The sequence below is a fragment of the Salvia miltiorrhiza genome, chromosome 8, assembly GCF_028751815.1.
Source record: "Salvia miltiorrhiza cultivar Shanhuang (shh) chromosome 8, IMPLAD_Smil_shh, whole genome shotgun sequence".
Lineage (NCBI taxonomy): Eukaryota > Viridiplantae > Streptophyta > Magnoliopsida > Lamiales > Lamiaceae > Salvia > Salvia miltiorrhiza.
This window is the reverse complement of record NC_080394.1, coordinates 2,223,696-2,243,025: the sequence shown is the minus strand read 5'-3', so window position 1 is coordinate 2,243,025 and position 19,330 is coordinate 2,223,696. Positions and strand designations below refer to the sequence as shown.

Here is a 19,330-nt window from a genome sequence, read left to right as displayed (position 1 = left end):
TTATTGAATGTTGTAAGTGGCATAAGAGTGCAATGATCCCACCTTGTAAGAGTACTTTAATTTTACTAAAAAATAGAAAGGGACATGAAATTAATTGGACGACATACTAAAATGAGAAAAGGAGTATTATTGTTCAATCAATAGCACATCCAAAAATGTCTTCAATCAAATAATAATGTCGGAATCAATCAATGTTGCAAAAGCTATATATATTTCATATAGAGCCAATTCAGGGAGCGTATATATCATGCATGCATGTGACTTGCCGACATATGTCTATATACACGTGAAAAATATGAGTAGAGTTGTCGGGCCGGCTTGGCCAGTCCGAGCCCACAGGGCCGAAAGTAGACCTCGGGCAGGGCCAAACCAATAAGGGCGCGTTATCTTTGATGGAAAATATATATTTTTGACATATGTTTATATACATGTGGAAAATATGAGTGGAGTTGTCGGGCCGGCTTGGCCAGTCCGAGCCCACAGGGCCGAAAGTAGACCTCGGGCAGGGCTAAACCAATAAGGGCGCGTTATCTTTGATGGAAAATATATATTTTTATATTTTTTTCATTATTTTCACAAGTTTTGTAAGAAAGATAATTTTTCTTGGGAAGGATGGAAAAAATTTCGAGCATCCCATTTTCCCTCATTTTCACTCCAATTCATGATACTATTATTATGGGATTGATGTGATAATATTTGCCTTAGGTTACTGATCTTATAAACCTATGTTTTCCACTTTAGAAAGATCATGATGATAAATTTTTCCCATCTTTTTTTATCCCTCATTTTCTTATGATAAATTTGTCACGAAAGAAAACACACCCTAATTACTTAATTAGGTTAAAATTTGGTCCGCCTAATTGGGTTTTAACTCGGATCCGCAAGCTCAAGACTATATATATTTTTTTGGGGGAGGGGGGGAGGGGGTTTGAGACACTAAAGTAGTCGGGCTAATTATGACAACTCTGCTTATAACATGACAAATATTTTACATTTGTCTATAATCTACTCATTATTCTCTGCAGACCGTCCCTACTAAAAAAAGTAATATTCCCTCGGTCCACGAAAGGTTGAGACACTAAAGTAGTCGGGCTAATTATGACAACTATGCGTATAACATGACAAATATTTTACATTTGTCTATAATCTACTCATTATTCTCTGCAGACCGTCCCTACTAAAAAAGTAAAACTCCATCGGTCCATGAAAAAACTTCCTATATTTTTTTTAGATTTCCTAAAAAAACTTTCTATCTATTTTGGGACTATACCCCACCACTTATAATTACTTTTACTTTCACTTTTTCACAACTTTCAATATTAATTATAATACATTTTCACAACTCCCAATACGCTCAATAACTTTTTCTCCACTTTTAATACATTCAATAATATTTTTCTTAAAATGCGTGTCACTCCCTCCTATGAAGTTCTTTCATGGACGGAGGAAGTATCCCTTTGTAACAATTATCTACAAAGATGGTGCAGCTTCAATTTTCACAAATTAAACGATTCTATACCACCATAATGCTGATAAAATTTTGTAACTTCCGAATTCATATATTTTCACATCAAATTCATATCTACGTATATAGAATTCATAGGTTTATAGTTTGTATTTTAAAACTGTAGGCACGCTTTAGTCATATGGCATTTTATTTTATTTTTTCTCTCTTTCTTCTTCTGTTTCGCGCAGCCCCAAAAATATTCTCTTGGTAGTTTTGTCAAACAGTTAGTGGGCGCTACTGTTGTTAAAGTTCTGACACGTAGCCGCTATTCCAACAACCACTACAACGATATCTGTTGTTCGTAAATTGAGTGTAAGCAAATGTATTGCTGTCAATATGAATACAGTGTTTGGCAAAATAAACAATAAAAATATACTTGAGAATTGTTTGGCAACAATAAAAATAATTTTCTCAACCCTAATTTATTGATTCAAAATCCAACAATCTTTTTACGAAAATAGTTTTACTATTATTTGTTATTACCATCATATATCATTACAATTCCATATGTTTTCAATTTTCTCTATAGTTCACAACTTTCTCTACTTTATAAGCACAATTATTCAATCATTTTGACAACTTATATGCATTTGAGACATTACATCTTATAAACTCTTTAAACATTTTATAAGCTATTCGAGCTTATAAACTCTCTAAAATAAATTTAGCCAAACACCCTTCAATTAAAAGAAAACAAGTGGCCAATATCATGAGGTGAGGTGAGCCTCGTCGTCGCCTATATAAAGTGAAGACTGCAAACAACTCTACTGTCTCTCTCTCTCTATCATAAATTAACTATATAATTAGGGGTTAATTTTTGGAGATGGGTTTACATGGGAAGTTGATTGCAGCAGTAGAATTTAAAGCTGGTGGAGATGTGTTTCATGAACTTGTCAAAAACAATCCTCAAAATTTTTCCACAATTACCCCTAAAAAAGTACAAGGTTGTGATCTTCATGAGGGTCAATTTGGTCATGTTGGGTCCATTATTTGCTGGAGGTACACCCATGGTAAGTACTCAAATGATACTTCCATATTATATCGTAATTAATTAGTTATCAAATATGTTCATATATAATTTTATCTTGATTTTTACTCATTGATATATATACACTTATTAGGGTTGGCAATGTAGTATTCGGATTCTTTGTTATTTCTTGGTGTCTAGCGATTGATATATCTTTTTAGTTATTATTCAGTTTCATGTTAATGATTGATAGTTAGGGTCAATTATTCCCTAATTAGAGAATTAATTTAGAGTATATATATAATTGTTTAGGCCTTCATACTTTAATGATCAATATTAATTAGGATTCATTAATTATATTAAATCTATATTGATATTAAAAGAGCTTTATTTGCAAAAATTGGATTTACCAAACATATATCATTTATATATTTAATCGAAGGAAACTAATTTTTTTGTAAAAATAATACTCCAATATTCCCTTTGGCTCCAAAAAAAATCATAATGATCACGAGTTTTAATAAATTGATTGAGTGTTGTGAGTGTAATAATGATTCCATTTTAAAAATAATTCATTTGGTTGAATTGATGTCTTTGGTACGTAATGACAATTTTGGTAAATTGGAGTAATATTGAGGATTGTGCGAGTGGAATAAGAATTTCATTTTTATTGTAGTTTAATTTTAAAATTATTAATTCGGTTGAGTGATGAGTACAATAATGTCAATATTAGTAAATAATCAAAGGATAATATCAAGAGTTACAATTAATGAACTTAATATTACTTACTAAAAGTAAAATAAAATAATACTTATATAATGAATATATTTTTTGTGGACGACCAATCAATCGAGGGTTATAATTAGAGGCATACGTAGCCGGATACTTGTGGAACACATTATCTAAATTGTATTGTATGAAGTTGCTACAACTTTTAAAAAATACTATATTTGTCCTATTAAAAGTGGTCTGTATTTTATTTTGGCTGTCCCATTATAAGTCACTTATTTCCAAAATTGAAAACATTTAACCCTTTAAAAAGTGGGGGCCCTACCACTTTTAACAAATTTATACTATTTCTTTAATTCTCGTGTCGAAAAGTTTTGAGTCAAGTGGGATGGAAGAAGTACTTCTTTATATGGTCTAATCAACTACTCCTTTCGTCTCACGAATCTTGACACATTTCCAAATAAGATAATTAATAATTATTACATTCTCTCTCCTACTTTATTACTTTTATTACCTTATCTCGTATTTTATCATTTTTATATTTTATTAGCTACACACTTAAAACACTAATCTACAACTATTTAATTCTCGTGCCGAAACTTAACGTGTCAAGATTCGTGCGACGGAGGGAGATTCTTTATAATGTTATTTTATAAATAAAAATTTGTGAATGTATAGATGGGAAAGAGAAGAGAGCAAAACAAGTGATCCAATCGATTGATGAAGAGAAGAAGTTGATTGAATTCAAGATGCTTGAAGGGGACTTGATGGAGCTTTACAAAACTTTCGTTATTACAATCCACGTTGAGACAATGGGTGACATTGATTTGGTGACGTGGACATTTGACTACGAGATGCTTAATGAAGACGTGGAGCATCCCATCTCGTTCCTCTCCTACGTCATCGACATCACCAAAGACATTGAGACCCATCACCTCGCCAAACCTTGAATTACTCTAGGTGTGATCTCGGTGATGACTCGAACCTCCGACTTATTAGTTGGAGAGGAAACGTCTGATTAATTTACGTTCACTTTGTTGTCTTGTTTCTTCGTGAGTTAATAAGTTAAGATGTGCGCGTGTGTGCACGTGCGTGTTTTCAGTACTTGTGTGTTGTGCTTTATTTGAAGGTTATATCAATAATCATAATAAGTGTGTCATGTGTATATGCTTAATTAACAATAGAGGTATGGAAAAAGTAATGTAATACCAGTTTGGATTTTCTGTATAAATATTTTAGTGTCACATTATTGTAAAAATATTTACTATAATAAATTATAAATTTATGTGATATCATGTTAAAATTAAAATTTACATGCAATTTATGAATTGACTAAAAGTTCATATATTTAAAGATTAATACCCAAACTAAATAGATGGCCATAACTAATGACATTAATGTGTTTGATAGAAAAATGAGATAAAGGGTGATAAATAAAACTTAGATAAATAATACCTAGATAAATAATACCAGGGGGGAGTAGATATTAAATTTCTTAGTGGAGCAGTGATATAAGAGCGGGCCTCTCCCTTAATGCGGGCTTTCTTGTTATTCAATATTGCTATCAAACGCTTAGATAAAACATGATTATTTATCTATTTTGCTTTATCTAGGGCTATCAAACATGCCCTAAACTATACATAATAACAATAAAATCAAATTAGAATGGGTCCCACTAGACGCATATCCCCATCCCAATTAGGTAAATGATTACTAAATAAATAATAAAAAGAAGTAAAAAATTTCAAGTGGCCATATCATGATGTCGGAGCTTGGCCTATACGAAGGGAAGATAGGGAAAGAATTCTATGCATCCCATTTCTTTTCCTCACAAGTATACACATATATACATATTCATTTCAATAAAAATTAATTAGAGCAATTTTGAGATGGGATTACATGGGAACTTGATTGCAGCAGTAAAATTCACTACAACAAAATGTTTCAATAGTAAAATGATTTTTGTCAAATAATGACACTTACATAACTAATTCAAATTGTGACATGCTGTAATTGGATAATTATTATGCGTGTCACCAAATTAAAAACATATCATTAAATTGTTTTGTATATCACAAAATTAACTGCAACAACAAATGTCAATAAACTTTGTGACAAATTTTTATTTTTGTGACACGCATAATAGTTACTCACCTCAATTATAGTGAAATGTGCACATTATAATAGTTACTCACCTCAATATTAATTATAATACATTTTCGCCACTCCCAATACGCTCAATAACTTTTTCTCCACTTTTAATACACTCAATAATATTTTTCTTAAAACGCGTGTCACTCCATCTTAGGAAGTTCTTTCATGGACGGAGGAAGTATGCCTTTGTATCAATTATCTACAAAGATGGTGCACCTTCAATTTTCACAAATTAAACGATTCTATGCCACCATAATGCTGATAAAATTTTGTAACCTCCGAATTCATATATTTTCACATCAAATTCATATCTACGTATATAGAATTCATAGGTTTATAGTTTGTATTTTAAAACTGTAGGCACGCTTTAGTCATATGGCATTTTATTTTATTTTTTCTCTCTTTCTTCTTTTGTTTCGCGCAGCCCCAAAAATATTCTCTTGATAGTTTTGTCAAACAGTTAGTGGTCGCTACTGTTGTTAAAGTTCTTACACGTAGCAGCTATTCCAACAACCACTACAACGATATCTGTTGTTCGTAAATTGAGTGTAAGAAAATGTATTGCTGTCAATATGAATACAGTGTTTGGCAAAATAAACAATAAAAATATACTTGAGAATTGTTTGGCAACAATAAAAATAATTTTCTCAACCCTAATTTATTGATTCAAAATCCAACAATCTTTTTACGAAAATAGTTTTACTATTATTTGTTATTACCATCATATATCATTACAATTCCATATGTTTTCAATTTTCTCTATAGTTCACAACTTTCTCTACTTTATAAGCACAATTATTCAAGCATTTTGACAGCTTATATGCATTTGAGACATTACATCTTATAAACTCTTTAAACATTTTATAAGCTATTCGAGCTTATAAACTCTCTAAAATAAATTTAGCCAAACACCCTCCAATTAAAAGGAAACAAGTGGCCAATATCATGAGGTGAGGTGAGCCTCGTCGTCGCCTATATAAAGTGAAGACTGCAAACAACTCTACTGTCTCTCTCTCTCTCATAAATTAACTATATAATTAGGGGTTAATTTTTGGAGATGGGTTTACATGGGAAGTTGATTGCAGCAGTAGAATTTAAAGCTGGTGGAGATGTGTTTCATGAACTTGTCAAAAACAATCCTCAATATTTTTCCACAATTACCCCTAAAAAAGTACAAGGTTGTGATCTTCATGAGGGTCAATTTGGTCATGTTGGGTCCATTATTTGCTGGAGGTACACCCATGGTAAGTACTCAAATGATACTTCCATATTATATCGTAATTAATTAGTTATCAAATATGTTCATATATAATTTTATCTTGATTTTTACTCATTGATATATATACACTTATTAGGGTTGGCAATGTAGTATTCGGATTCTTTGTTATTTCTTGGTGTCTAGCGATTGATATATCTTTTTAGTTAAATATTATTCAGTTTCATGTTAATGATTGATAGTTAGGGTCAATTATTCCCTAATTAGAGAATTAATTTAGAGTATATATATAATTGTTTAGGCCTTCATACTTTCATATACTATATAGTTTCAATATGATACAAATTAATTTCAATACATTACAAACTTTTTTTTGTCATTTCGTACATTTTAGGCATTTTTTATTAATAGACAAGCATATAGCAATAATAACGAACAATATTTTCATAAATTATATATTTTCAATAAATTACAAGCTAGAATCAATAATAATAAAAGACAAGCATAGTAATAATAGCAAACAAATTTTTTTTGGGCATTCCATCCATTTTAGGCATTTTCTATTAAAAGACAAGCATAATAGTGATAATAATGTATAATATTTTTATAGATTATATAGTTTTAAATAACACAATTATTCTTAAATTAATTATAAATGGAAGAATATAACAAGATAATCAATTTTTGTAAAACAAATTTCTTTTATAATATAAACATATATCTATATATATTAAAAAAAAAAAAAACTCAAAATTTGGGAGGGGGCTTCAGCCCCCCTGGCTACGCCCCTGAGTATATATATAATTGTTTAGGCCTTCATACTTTAATGATCAATATTAATTAGGATTCATTATATTAAAAACTAATCTACAACTATTTAATTCTCGTGCCGAAACTTAACGTGTCAAGATTCGTGCGACGGAGGGAGATTCTTTATAATGTTATTTTATAAATAAAAATTTGTGAATGTATAGATGCGAAAGAGAAGAGAGCAAAACAAGTGATCCAATCGATTGATGAAGAGAAGAAGTTGATTGAATTCAAGATGCTTGAAGGGGACTTGATGGAGCTTTACAAAACTTTCGTTATTACAATCCACGTTGAGACAATGGGTGACATTGATTTGGTGACGTGGACATTTGACTACGAGATGCTTAATGAAGACGTGGGTCATCCCATCTCGTTCCTCTCCTACTTCATCGACCTCACCAAAGACATTGAGACCCATCACCTCGCCAAACCTTGAATTACTCTGGGTGTGATCTCGGTGATGACTCGAACCTCCGACTTATTAGTTGGAGAGGAAACATCTGATTAATTTACGTTCACTTTGTTGTCTTGTTTCTTCGTGAGTTAATAAGTTAAGATGTGCGCGTGTGTGCACGTGCGTGTTTTCAGTACTTGTGTGTTGTGCTTTATTTCAAGGTTATATCAATAATAATAATAAGTGTGTCATGTGTATATGCTTAATTAACAATAGAGGTATGGAAAAAGTAATGTAATACCAGTTTGGATTTTCTGTATAAATATTTTAGTGTCACATTATTGTAAAAATATTTACTATAATAAATTATAAATTTATGTGATATCATGTTAAAATTAAAATTTACATGCAATTTATGAATTAACTAAAAGTTCATATATTTAAAGATTAATACCCAAACTAAATAGATGGCCATAACTAATGGCATTAACTATACATAATAACAATAAAATCAAATTAGAATGGGTCCCACTAGACGCATATCCCCATCCCAATTAGGTAAATGATTACTAAATAAATAATAAAAAGAATTAAAAAATTTCAAGTGGCCATATCATGATGTCGGAGCTTGGCCTATACGAAGGGAAGATAGGGAAAGAATTCTATGCATCCCATTTCTTTTCCTCACAAGTATACACATATATACATATTCATTTCAATAAAAATTAATTAGAGCAATTTTGAGATGGGATTACATGGGAACTTGATTGCAGCAGTAAAATTCACTACAACAAAATGTTTCAATAGTAAAATGATTTTTGTCAAATAATGACACTTATATAACTAATTCAAATTGTGACATGCTGTAATTGGATAATTATTATGCGTGTCACCAAAATAAAAAACATGTCATTAAATTTTTTTGTATATCACAAAATTAACTGCAACAACAAATGTCATTAAACTTTGTGACAAATTTTTATTTTTGTGACACGCATAATAGTTACTCACCTCAATTATAGTGCAATGTGCACATTATAATCTGTTGATGTGTTAACCTTGGGAAACAACAGGTCTGCAGGACTAGCATGCTTTAGTCGGCCTAAATCGTTTCTTCCGGATGAATAAGAGTTCTCTTTCTCGATCGAAAGAGAACACGGCGAAGTTTTCTTTCTTTCTTTCTTTCTTGTTCTATTTCGTACGTTCAACCCCCAAATCCTCTCTCTCTCTGTATTTTTATCAAACAGTTGGTGGGTGTTGCTGTTGTTAAAGTTTGGGCACGCGGCAGTTATTCCAACAACCTTAGAACATCTCTCATCACAAATATCGAATGTAAGCAAATGTATTGCAGTCAATATGAATACGAAAACCCAGAAATTTTTTATTAATAACATGAAGGAGATGATAGATGATATACCAAGAACTAAATTTATTCCAACAATTCAAAACCATAGAAATGCTGATATACTATTTTTATCTATTCAGACTAATCTTTAGAAGTAAATGTCTCCTTAAAGGCATTTACTTTGAAAGATTAGCCTTGTTAGATAAAAATAGTAAGGTAAATTCCTTGTTTACTTAATGGATTGAAATTTTGAGATATTTGATTCCAAGGCCCTTCATTATTTCTATTATTTAAACTAGTTTTGCTTGAAATCCTACTCTTGAAGATAAAAATACTCAATCATGCAAAATAAACGCTCACTCCTCGTTTGGTAGCTATGTTATGATAAGCCAAGAATCAAGATAGATTAAATTCAAGATATATATCGTAGATACGTTATAAGATAAAAAAAGGTAGATATATTTTTATATGTGTTTGGTACATAAGTTTAAATTCTTGAATAAAATAGAGTACTTATTACAGATATAACCTTCCATAATCAATTAATCAATCATTAATTAGTAACATGATAAAAATAAACAAGTCACTCACTCCACACATCCAAAACAAAAGTCAAATGTTGAAGGAGAAAATTAGGAAGAAAAGATCAGCACAACTTCTTGTCTGATCAAAACCCTCTCGTTTTACATATAGATGCCTTAGTTGGGTGGATTCCAAATAGTAATAATGAAGTGGCAGACATAGTGGGTGCTAGGGGAGCCCCCAATCAATTTTTTAAATTAATTAGTACTACTTAATATTTCAATTTTTTTTAATTTCACACCCTTGAAAAAATCGATTTTAGTTATCCTAAAATTGTTAGGGTGCCTCCAACGGCACCTGTTTCTAGTTTCTTAAACTTGAAACTATCATTGGAGATAATGGGAACCAGTTTCTACACCAAAACCGAGGAAACCAGGTGCACAGCTTCACACTGGCACATGCGGGCCCCTCTTTCACCTTTTACCATTTTATTTTCCTTTTCCTATTTTTTTGCGGCTAAATGATTAGTAGCTTTTCACTGTTTAATTGTTTTTTCTTTTCATTTGTTTAATCCTTTCGCTGATTGTTTTTTTTTTCATTGACTTTTGTTGCTTTATTTTATTCTTTTTGGCAGACTTCTTTTGTTTATATTTTGCATTGGACGTGTTTTATTTATTTTATGCTTCAGTATTGTAAAATGAATGCAATTTATGTATTTTCAATTAAATTAATTTTAATTTTAGTAATACAATTTTAATTATTATTTATAATTTTAAAGTTAATTTATTTTATTAGATAATTAAAATATAGAATTTTAAATTAAAAATAAAATTAAAATATATAAATAATAATGCAAATAAAATTAATAGGGAAACATATATATAGATATATAGAGGGAGTATGTATTATGGTGGGGCCATGAAAAAAGTGAGAAACTGGTTTATTATTGGAGGAGATCTGAGAGAAAAAAGTAGGTGAGTTTCTAAAGCTGATGTGGCAGTGATATGGCAATTTGGAAGCTGAAAACTAACTTCATTGTTGGAGGCACCCTTATGTGTCTACTTCTGACTACAGGAAGTGCACTACCGAAATTTTTATATTTATTTTGACTTATTAGGTATAATATTATAATTTTGTCTGTTCAAATTTATTCCTAAATACTCCCTCCGTCCCCCAAATAACTTCCTAGTAGGGGACGGCACGGATTTTTAAAAAATTGTTAAGTGTATTGATAGTGGAGAAAATTTTTTATAACTAATATTGAAAGTGGTGAAAATGTGTAATAATTAGTATTGAGAATGGTGAAAGGTTCAAAACTAAGAATAAATGAAATATTATTAGTGGTGGGGTAATGTCCCAAAATGAATAGGAAGTTATTTGAGAGACATCCTAAAAAGAAAAATATAGGAAGTCATTTGAGGGACGGAGGGAGCTACACATGAATTCATTGGAGGACAGTGCCAAAATGACAAATGGAATATTATTGTTTGCCTAAAAAAAAGTACTAGTATTATTGTTCAATCAACAATATAGCACATCCAAAAATGTCATTAATCAAATAACAATGTCGGCATCAATCAATGCTGCAAAAGCTATATCTCATATAGAGCCAATTCAGGGAGCGTATATATCATGCATGCATGTGACTTGGCCAGTCCGACATATGTCTATATACATGTGAAAAATATGAGTAGACGTTGTCGGACCGGCTTGGCCAGTCCGAGCCCACCTGGCCGAACGTAGACCTCGGACGGGGCCCAACCAATAATGGCGCGTTATATTTGATGGAAAATATATATTTTCATATTTTTTCAATATTTTCACAAGTTTTGTAAGAAAGATAATTTTTCTTGGGAAGGATGGAAAAAATTTCGATCATCCCATTTTTCCTCATTTTCACTCCAATTCATGATACTATTATTATGGGATTGATGTGATAATATTTGCCTTAGGGAACTGATCTTATAAACCTATGTTTTCCACTTTAAAAAAGATCGTGATGATAATTTTTTCCCATCTTTTTTTATCCCTCATTTTCTTATGATAAATTTGCCACGAAAGAGAACCCACACTAATTACTTAATTAGGCTAAAATTTGGTCCGCCTGATTGGGTTTTAACTCGGATCCGCAAGCTCAAGACTATATATTTTTTTTGGGTTTGAGACACTAAAGTAGTCGGCCTAATTATGACAACTCTGCTTATAACATGACAAATATTTTACATTTGTCTATAATCTACTCATTATTCTCTGCAGACCGTCCCTACTAAAATAAGTAATATTCCCTCGGTCCACGAAAGGTTGAGACACTAAAGTAGTCGGGCTAATTATGACAACTATGCGTATAACATGACAAATATTTTACATTTGTCTATAATCTACTCATTATTCTCTGCAGACCGTCCCTACTAAAAAAGTAATACTCCATCGGTCCATGAAAAAACTTCCTATTTTTTTTTTTAGATTTCCAAAAAAAACTTCCCATCTATTTTGGGACTATACCCCACCACTTATAATTACTTTTACTTTCACTTTTTCATAACTTTTAATATTAATTATAATACATTTTCACCACTCTCAATACACTCAATAACTTTTTCTCCACTTTTAATACACTCAATAATATTTTTCTTAAAACGCGTGTCACTCCCTCCTAGGCAGTTCTTTCATGGACGGAGGAAGTATGCCTTTGTATCAATTATCTACAAAGATGGTGCAGCTTCAATTTTCACAAATTAAACGATTCTATACCACCATAATGCTGATAAAATTTTGTAACTTCCGAATTCATATATTTTCACATCAAATTCATATCTACGTATATAGAATTCATGTTATAGTTTGTATTTTAAAACTGTAGGCACGCTTTAGTCATATGGCATTTTATTTTATTTTTTCTCTCTTTCTTCTTCTGTTTCGCTCATCCCCAAAAATATTCTCTTGGTAGTTTTGTCAAACAGTTAGTGGGCACTACTGTTGTTAAAGTTCTTACACGTAGCAGCTATTCCAACAACCACTACAACGATATCTGTTGTTCGTAAATTGAGTGTAAGCAAATGTATTGCTGTCAATATGAATACGAGTGTTTGGCAAAATAAACAATAAAAATATACTTGAGAATTGTTTGGCAACAATAAAAATAAGCTTCTAGAGCTTTAAAGCTCATCAAAAGATAATTTTCTCAACCCTAATTTATTGATTCAAAACCCAACAATCTTTTTACGAAAATAGTTTTACTATTATTTGTTATTACCATCATATATCATTATGTTTTCAATTTTCTCTATAGTTCACAACTTTCTCTACTTTATAAGCACAATTATTCAAGCATTTTGACAACTTATATGCATTTGAGACATTACATCTTATAAACTCTTTAAACATTTTATAAGCTATTCGAGCTTATAAACTCTCTAAAATAAATTTAGCCAAACACCCTCCAATTAAAAGAAAACAAGTGGCCAATATCATGAGGTGAGGTGAGCCTCGTCGTCGCCTATATAAAGTGAAGACTGCAAACAACTCTACTGTCTCTCTCTCTCTCATAAATTAACTATATAATTAGGGGTTAATTTTTGGAGATGGGTTTACATGGGAAGTTGATTGCAGCAGTAGAATTTAAAGCTGGTGCAGATGTGTTTCTTGAACTTACCAAAAACAATCCTCAAAATTTTTCCACAATTACCCCTAAAAAAATACAAGGTTGTGATCTTCATGAGGGTCAATTTGGTCATGTTGGGTCCATTATTTGCTGGAGGTACACCCATGGTAAGTACTCAAATGATACTGCCATATTATCGTAATTAATTAGTTATCAAATATGTTCACGTATAATTTTATCTTGATTTTTACTCATTGATATATATACACTTATTAGGGTTGGCAATGTAGTATTCGGATTCTTTGTTATTTCTTGGTGTCTAGCGATTGATATATCTTTTTAGTTATTATTCAGTTTCATGTTAATGATTGATAGTTAGGGTCAATTATTCCCTAATTAGAGAATTAATTTAGAGTATATACAGTGGCGGAGCCAGAAATTAATTTGGGAGGGGACTGAGCTTACATGGGGGTTGCCGCCCCCGAGAAATTTTTTTTGGACATTCTGTATATTTAAGGCATTATTTTATTAAAAGACGAGCATAATAGTAATAATAAAGAACAATATTTTCATAGATTATATAATTTAAATATATAACAAATTAGTTTCAATACATTACAAATTTTTTTGGGACATTCTGTATTTTTAAAGCATTTTTTATTAAAAGACAAGCATAATAGTAATTATAAAAAACACCATTTTCATATACTATATAGTTTCAATATGATACAAATTAATTTCAATACATTACAAACTTTTTTTTGTCATTTCGTACATTTTAGGCATTTTTTATTAATAGACAAGCATAATAACAATAATAACGAACAATATTTTCATAAATTATATATTTTCAATAAATTACAAGCTAGAATCAATAATAATAAAAGACAAGCATAGTAATAATAGCAAACAAATTTTTTTTGGGCATTCCATCCATTTTAGGCATTTTCTATTAAAAGACAAGCATAATAGTGATAATAATGTATAATATTTTTATAGATTATATAGTTTTAAATAACACATTTATCCTTAAATTAATTATAAATGGAAGAATATAACAAGATAATCAACTTTTGTAAAACAAATTTCTTTTATAATATAAACATATATCTATATATATTATAAAAAAAAAACTCAAAATTTGGGAGGGGGCTTCAGCCCCCCCTAGCCCCCCTGGCTACGCCCCTGAGTATATATATAATTGTTTAGGCCTTCATACTTTAATGATCAATATTAATTAGGATTCATTATATTAAAAACTAATCTACAATTATTTAATTTTCGTGCCGAAACTTAACGTGTCAAGATTCGTGCGACGGAGGGAGATTCTTTATAATGTTATTTTATAAATAAAAATTTGTGAATGTATAGATGGGAAAGAGAAGAGAGCAAAACAAGTGATCCAATCGATTGATGAAGAGAAGAAGTTGATTGAATTCAAGATGCTTGAAGGGGACTTGATGGAGCTTTACAAAACTTTCGTTATTACAATCCACGTTGAGACAATGGGTGACATTGATTTGGTGACGTGGACATTTGACTACGAGATGCTTAATGAAGACGTGGAGCATCCCATCTCGTTCCTCTCCTACGTCATCGACATCACCAAAGACATTGAGACCCATCACCTCGCCAAACCTTGAATTACTCGAGGTGTGATCTCGGTGATGACTCGAACCTCCGACTTATTAGTTGGAGAGGAAACGTCTGATTAATTTACGTTCACTTTGTTGTCTTCTTTCTTCGTGAGTTAATAAGTTAAGATGTGCGCGTGTGTGCACGTGCGTGTTTTCAGTAGTTGTGTGTTGTGCTTTATTTCAAGGTTATATCAATAATAATAATGTGTCACATGTGTATATAGAGGTATGGAAAAAGTAATGTAATACCAGTTTGGATTTTCTGTATAAATATTTTAGTGTGTCACATTATTGTAAAAATATTTACTATAAAGTGATAGTTATTTAAATATAATAAACTCTAATATTATAGACATTTAAATTATTAAAAAACATGAGGGAACTCTCAAATAAGTTTATGAGCTCTCTAAATAAACTTAGTCAAACACCCTCTAATTAAAAAAAGATAACAAGTGGCATATATCATGAAGCGAGATGAGCCTCGCCTGTATAAAGTCAAGACTGGAAACAACTCTCTTTCTCTCTCATAATTAATTATATAATTAGGGAGTTTTGAAGATTCATAAATTATATGTAAACTTTAAATTTGGTGCAATACATAAACTTTCAATCGAATATTTGTTGGAATTTAAGTATATATAATGGAGAATTTATTTAATTGATGGGAGAAAATATGGAGAAATATTGTGCAAGTGTGTGGACGTGTGTGTGTATTTAAGAAATGTGGAGATCAAAATGTAATGTGAAGTATTTAATGCTATTTCTTTTCTTCACTTCCAAATTGAAATGATACAATACATATTTATAGTGTACAATGTCGGTTAACTAGCCGACTTAGTCAATCTCTAGAACAATCTAGCTAGGCTTACATTCTTATAGATTAAGTAATGCAAGTTGCATTTATAAATTAAGTTCTAGACTATTCTACTTAGTTCCTATATTTTATTTTTATTCTTTATTCTAGATTTTTCTTCTCAAATATCTTTACTTAAAAATCAAGTTTATTTATATTTCAACACTCCCCCTTAAACTTGATTTGTCATTCCCAACAGACTTCTGAACTTGATAAAGTCTTCGTATTTGAGCGGCTTTGTGAAGATGTCGGCAACTTGATCTTTTGATTTCACATATTCCACTTGAACCTCCTTCTTTGCAATGCATTCTCTGATGTAGTGGAAGCGGGTGTCAATATGCTTACTTCGATTATGAAAAACCGGATTCTTTGAGAGCGCGATTGCTGACTTATTATCCACGCAAATCGTTGTTGGCTCCTTTTGTGGCCATCCAAGCTCTTCCAATAAACTTCGTAGCCAAACTGCATGGCAAACACTGGATGTGGCAGCCACATATTCAGCTTCACATGTTGACAGCGTGACTATGGGTTGCTTCTTCGACATCCAGGTAAAAGCGGTGTCTCCCATGAAGAACACGAATCCGCTTGTACTCTTCCGATCATTATTATCTCCAGCCCAATCGCTATCACTATACCCAACAAGCTTATAATCATCAGTACTTGAATAGAACAGACCATAGTTGAGCGTACCTTTGAGGTAGCGAAGAATTCTCTTTGCCGCCTTGAAATGCGTAGTGGTTGGATTCTCCATATAGCGACTCACGAGTCCTGTCGCATAAAGAATGTCCGGCCTTGTGCAAGTTAAGTACCGTAAACTTCCAACCAAGCTCTTGAACAATGTCGGGTCCACTTTTTCTCCTCCGACGTTTTTGGAAACTCCTTTCTTTCACTACTGTTGACGAAGCCTCCTCGTCCTCGTCCACGTCCACGACCTCTTCCTCGTTCTTGACCTTGACCACGGCCTCTCCCGAATTGTCCATGGCCATTGCTCGGACCTTCTCCTTTCTCTTTCGGGCTTACTTGCAACTTTAAAAGTTGCTCTGAAATTTCTTGCTTCTTCTTTTGCTTCTCTTCATATGCTTGCAACGACCCCAACAAGAGATCGATTGTCATCTCCTCCAAATTTTTAGTTTCTTCGATCGTCACCACAATGTGCTCAAACTGTGGGGTTAGTGAGCGCAATATTTTCTCCATAATTCTAACATCCTCCAATTTTTCACCATTTCTTTTCATTTGATTAGACACCGCCAAGACTCTTGAAAAATAATCCGAAATCGATTCGGACTCTTTCATATGTAAAGACTCAAACTCTCCTCTTAAAGTTTGAAGTCGTACCTTTTTTACTTGCTCCGCTCCTTTGCACGCGTTCTGGAGCTTCTCCCACACTTCTTTGGCGGTACTCGCATTCGAGATCTTCTCGAAATCGTCGTCCCCGAGCGCTTGATAAATGAGACAGAGAGCCTTCTTGTCTCTCTTTCTCGCGTCTCGCAATCTATCCTTTTGTTGTTGGGATAGTGCGGCCTCGTCCTGCGGCTCCTCGTAGCCGTTCTCCACGATCTCCCAAACGTCGTGGGCTCCCAATAGCGCCTTCATCTTGATGCTCCAATTGTCGAAGTTGCTCTTGTTGAGCATGGGGACTTGAAACGATTGTAGGTTGGCCATTCCACAGGTAGGATTTTATGGCTCGGATACCACTTTGTTGGAATTTAAGTATATATAATGGAGAATTTATTTAATTGATGGGAGAAAATATGGAGAAATATTGTGCAAGTGTGTGGACGTGTGTGTGTATTTAAGAAATGTGGAGATCAAAATGTAATGTGAAGTATTTAATGCTATTTCTTTTCTTCACTTCCAAATTGAAATGATACAATACATATTTATAGTGTACAATGTCGGTTAACTAGCTAGGCTTACATTCTTATAGATTAAGTAATGCAAGTTGCATTTATAAATTAAGTTCTAGACTATTCTACTTAGTTCCTATATTTTATTTTTATTCTTTATTCTAGATTTTTCTTCTCAAATATCTTTACTTAAAAATCAAGTTTATTTATATTTCAACAATATTTATGCACCAGTACGGTAGTACCTCTTAAAAGATTTAAGAAAAAATGAGAATTTTAATTTAATGAAAAACTATAATAAATTATAAATTTATGTGATATCAGAGTCAGGGGATGTTTTAGGACATTAACTTAGATTGATTTGAAAATTAGAATAATAACTTTCGGATTTGTAAAAATAGGACACTAATTATTTTTTAGAGTAAAATAGGACACTAATTAATAAACGTCGTAAAAATAGGACATTTTTCAGCCGATAATTGGCTAAAAAATGTCCTGCGGATGCAACACTTATTAATTAGTGTCATGTTTTACTCTAAAAAAAATTAGTGTCCTATTTTTACAAGTTCGAAAGTTATTGTCCTAATTTCTAAATCAATCTAAGTTACTGTCCTAAAAAACCCTCGAACTCTGTGATATCATGTTAAAATTAAAATTTACATGCAATTTATGAATTGACTAAAAGTTCATATATCTAAAGACTAATGACATTAACTATACATAATAACAATAAAATCAAATTAGAATGGGCCCACTAGACGCATATCCCCATCCCAATTAGGTAAATGATTACTAAATAAATAATAAAAAGAAGTAAAAAAATTCAAGTGGCCATATCATGATGTCGGATCTTGACCTATACGAAGGGATGATAGGGAAAGAATTCTATGCATCCCATTTCTTTTTACTCACAAGTATACACATATATACATATTCATTTCAATAAAAATTAATTAGAGCATGAGATGGGATTACATGGGAAGTTGATTGCAGCAGTAGAATTCACTACAACAAAATGTTTCAATAGTAAAATATTTTTTGTCAAATAATGACACTTATATAACTAATTCAAATTGTGACATGTTGTAATTGGACAATTATTATGCGTGTCACCAAAATAAAAGCATGTCATTAAATTTTTTTATACATCACAAAATTAACTACACCCTCAAATGTCAATAAATTTTAAGATAATATTTTATTTTTGTGATACGCATAATAGTTACTCACCTCAATAAATCCTCTCTCTCTCTGTATTTTTATCAAACAGTTGGCGGGTACTGCTGTTGTTAAAGATTGGAGACGCAGCAGTTATTCCAACAACCACTAGAACAACATCTCACATCAAAAAAATTATAGATGGCATCATTTGCAAGATTCAAACAAAAATGCTGTTCATATATATATCGAGTGTAAGCAAATGTATTGCAGTCAATATGAATACAAAAACCTATAAATTTTTTATTAAGAACATGAAGGAGATGATAGGTGATATACCAAGAACTGAATTTTTTCTTGGAGTGTTTGGGGTACTAACTGTTAACTTCTAACATTACTTTGTCCGATCAAAAAAGTATAATAACATTTATATATAAATGTCACAATACTTCATACATTTTGTTATAGTGTAAGCTAATTGCTGGGACCGTCTCACCAATTAATTATCACTAATTTGAGGATATATTAATCTTCTCTTTTCTTTTTCACTCTCTAAATAAAATAAACTGTTGTCATAGCAATTATTGATG

At 31.6% G+C, this 19,330-nt stretch overlaps 3 protein-coding genes across 3 annotated transcripts; all 3 read left to right on the top strand.

The window, feature by feature from the left end:
* Positions 1-2,228: 2,228 nt before the first annotated feature.
* LOC130999911 (kirola-like) lies at positions 2,229-4,362 on the top strand. Its single transcript, XM_057925607.1, has 2 exons — positions 2,229-2,517; positions 3,882-4,362. Exons 1-2 carry the CDS (start codon positions 2,331-2,333, stop codon positions 4,151-4,153), a joined length of 459 nt encoding a protein of 152 aa, XP_057781590.1. The 5' UTR covers positions 2,229-2,330; the 3' UTR covers positions 4,154-4,362.
* Positions 4,363-6,329: 1,967 nt separating this feature from the next.
* Positions 6,330-8,028, top strand: LOC130999910 (kirola-like). The gene is made up of 2 exons (XM_057925606.1): positions 6,330-6,601; positions 7,548-8,028. Exons 1-2 carry the CDS (start codon positions 6,415-6,417, stop codon positions 7,817-7,819), a joined length of 459 nt encoding a protein of 152 aa, XP_057781589.1. The 5' UTR covers positions 6,330-6,414; the 3' UTR covers positions 7,820-8,028.
* A 5,141-nt stretch (positions 8,029-13,169) lies between these two features.
* LOC130999909 (kirola-like) lies at positions 13,170-15,168 on the top strand. Its single transcript, XM_057925605.1, has 2 exons — positions 13,170-13,412; positions 14,617-15,168. The coding sequence occupies exons 1-2, from the start codon at positions 13,226-13,228 to the stop codon at positions 14,886-14,888; spliced, it is 459 nt and encodes a 152-aa protein (XP_057781588.1). The 5' UTR covers positions 13,170-13,225; the 3' UTR covers positions 14,889-15,168.
* Positions 15,169-19,330: the final 4,162 nt, after the last annotated feature.

Coding starts and splice junctions, on each gene's coding strand:
- LOC130999911 (XM_057925607.1), top strand. CDS start 2,331: ATGGGTTTACATGGGAAGTTGATTGCAGCAGTAGAATTTAAAGCTGGT. Junction 2,518..3,881: donor TTGCTGGAGGTACACCCATG/GTAAGTACTCAA, acceptor GTGAATGTATAG/ATGGGAAAGAGAAGAGAGCA.
- LOC130999910 (XM_057925606.1), top strand. CDS start 6,415: ATGGGTTTACATGGGAAGTTGATTGCAGCAGTAGAATTTAAAGCTGGT. Junction 6,602..7,547: donor TTGCTGGAGGTACACCCATG/GTAAGTACTCAA, acceptor GTGAATGTATAG/ATGCGAAAGAGAAGAGAGCA.
- LOC130999909 (XM_057925605.1), top strand. CDS start 13,226: ATGGGTTTACATGGGAAGTTGATTGCAGCAGTAGAATTTAAAGCTGGT. Junction 13,413..14,616: donor TTGCTGGAGGTACACCCATG/GTAAGTACTCAA, acceptor GTGAATGTATAG/ATGGGAAAGAGAAGAGAGCA.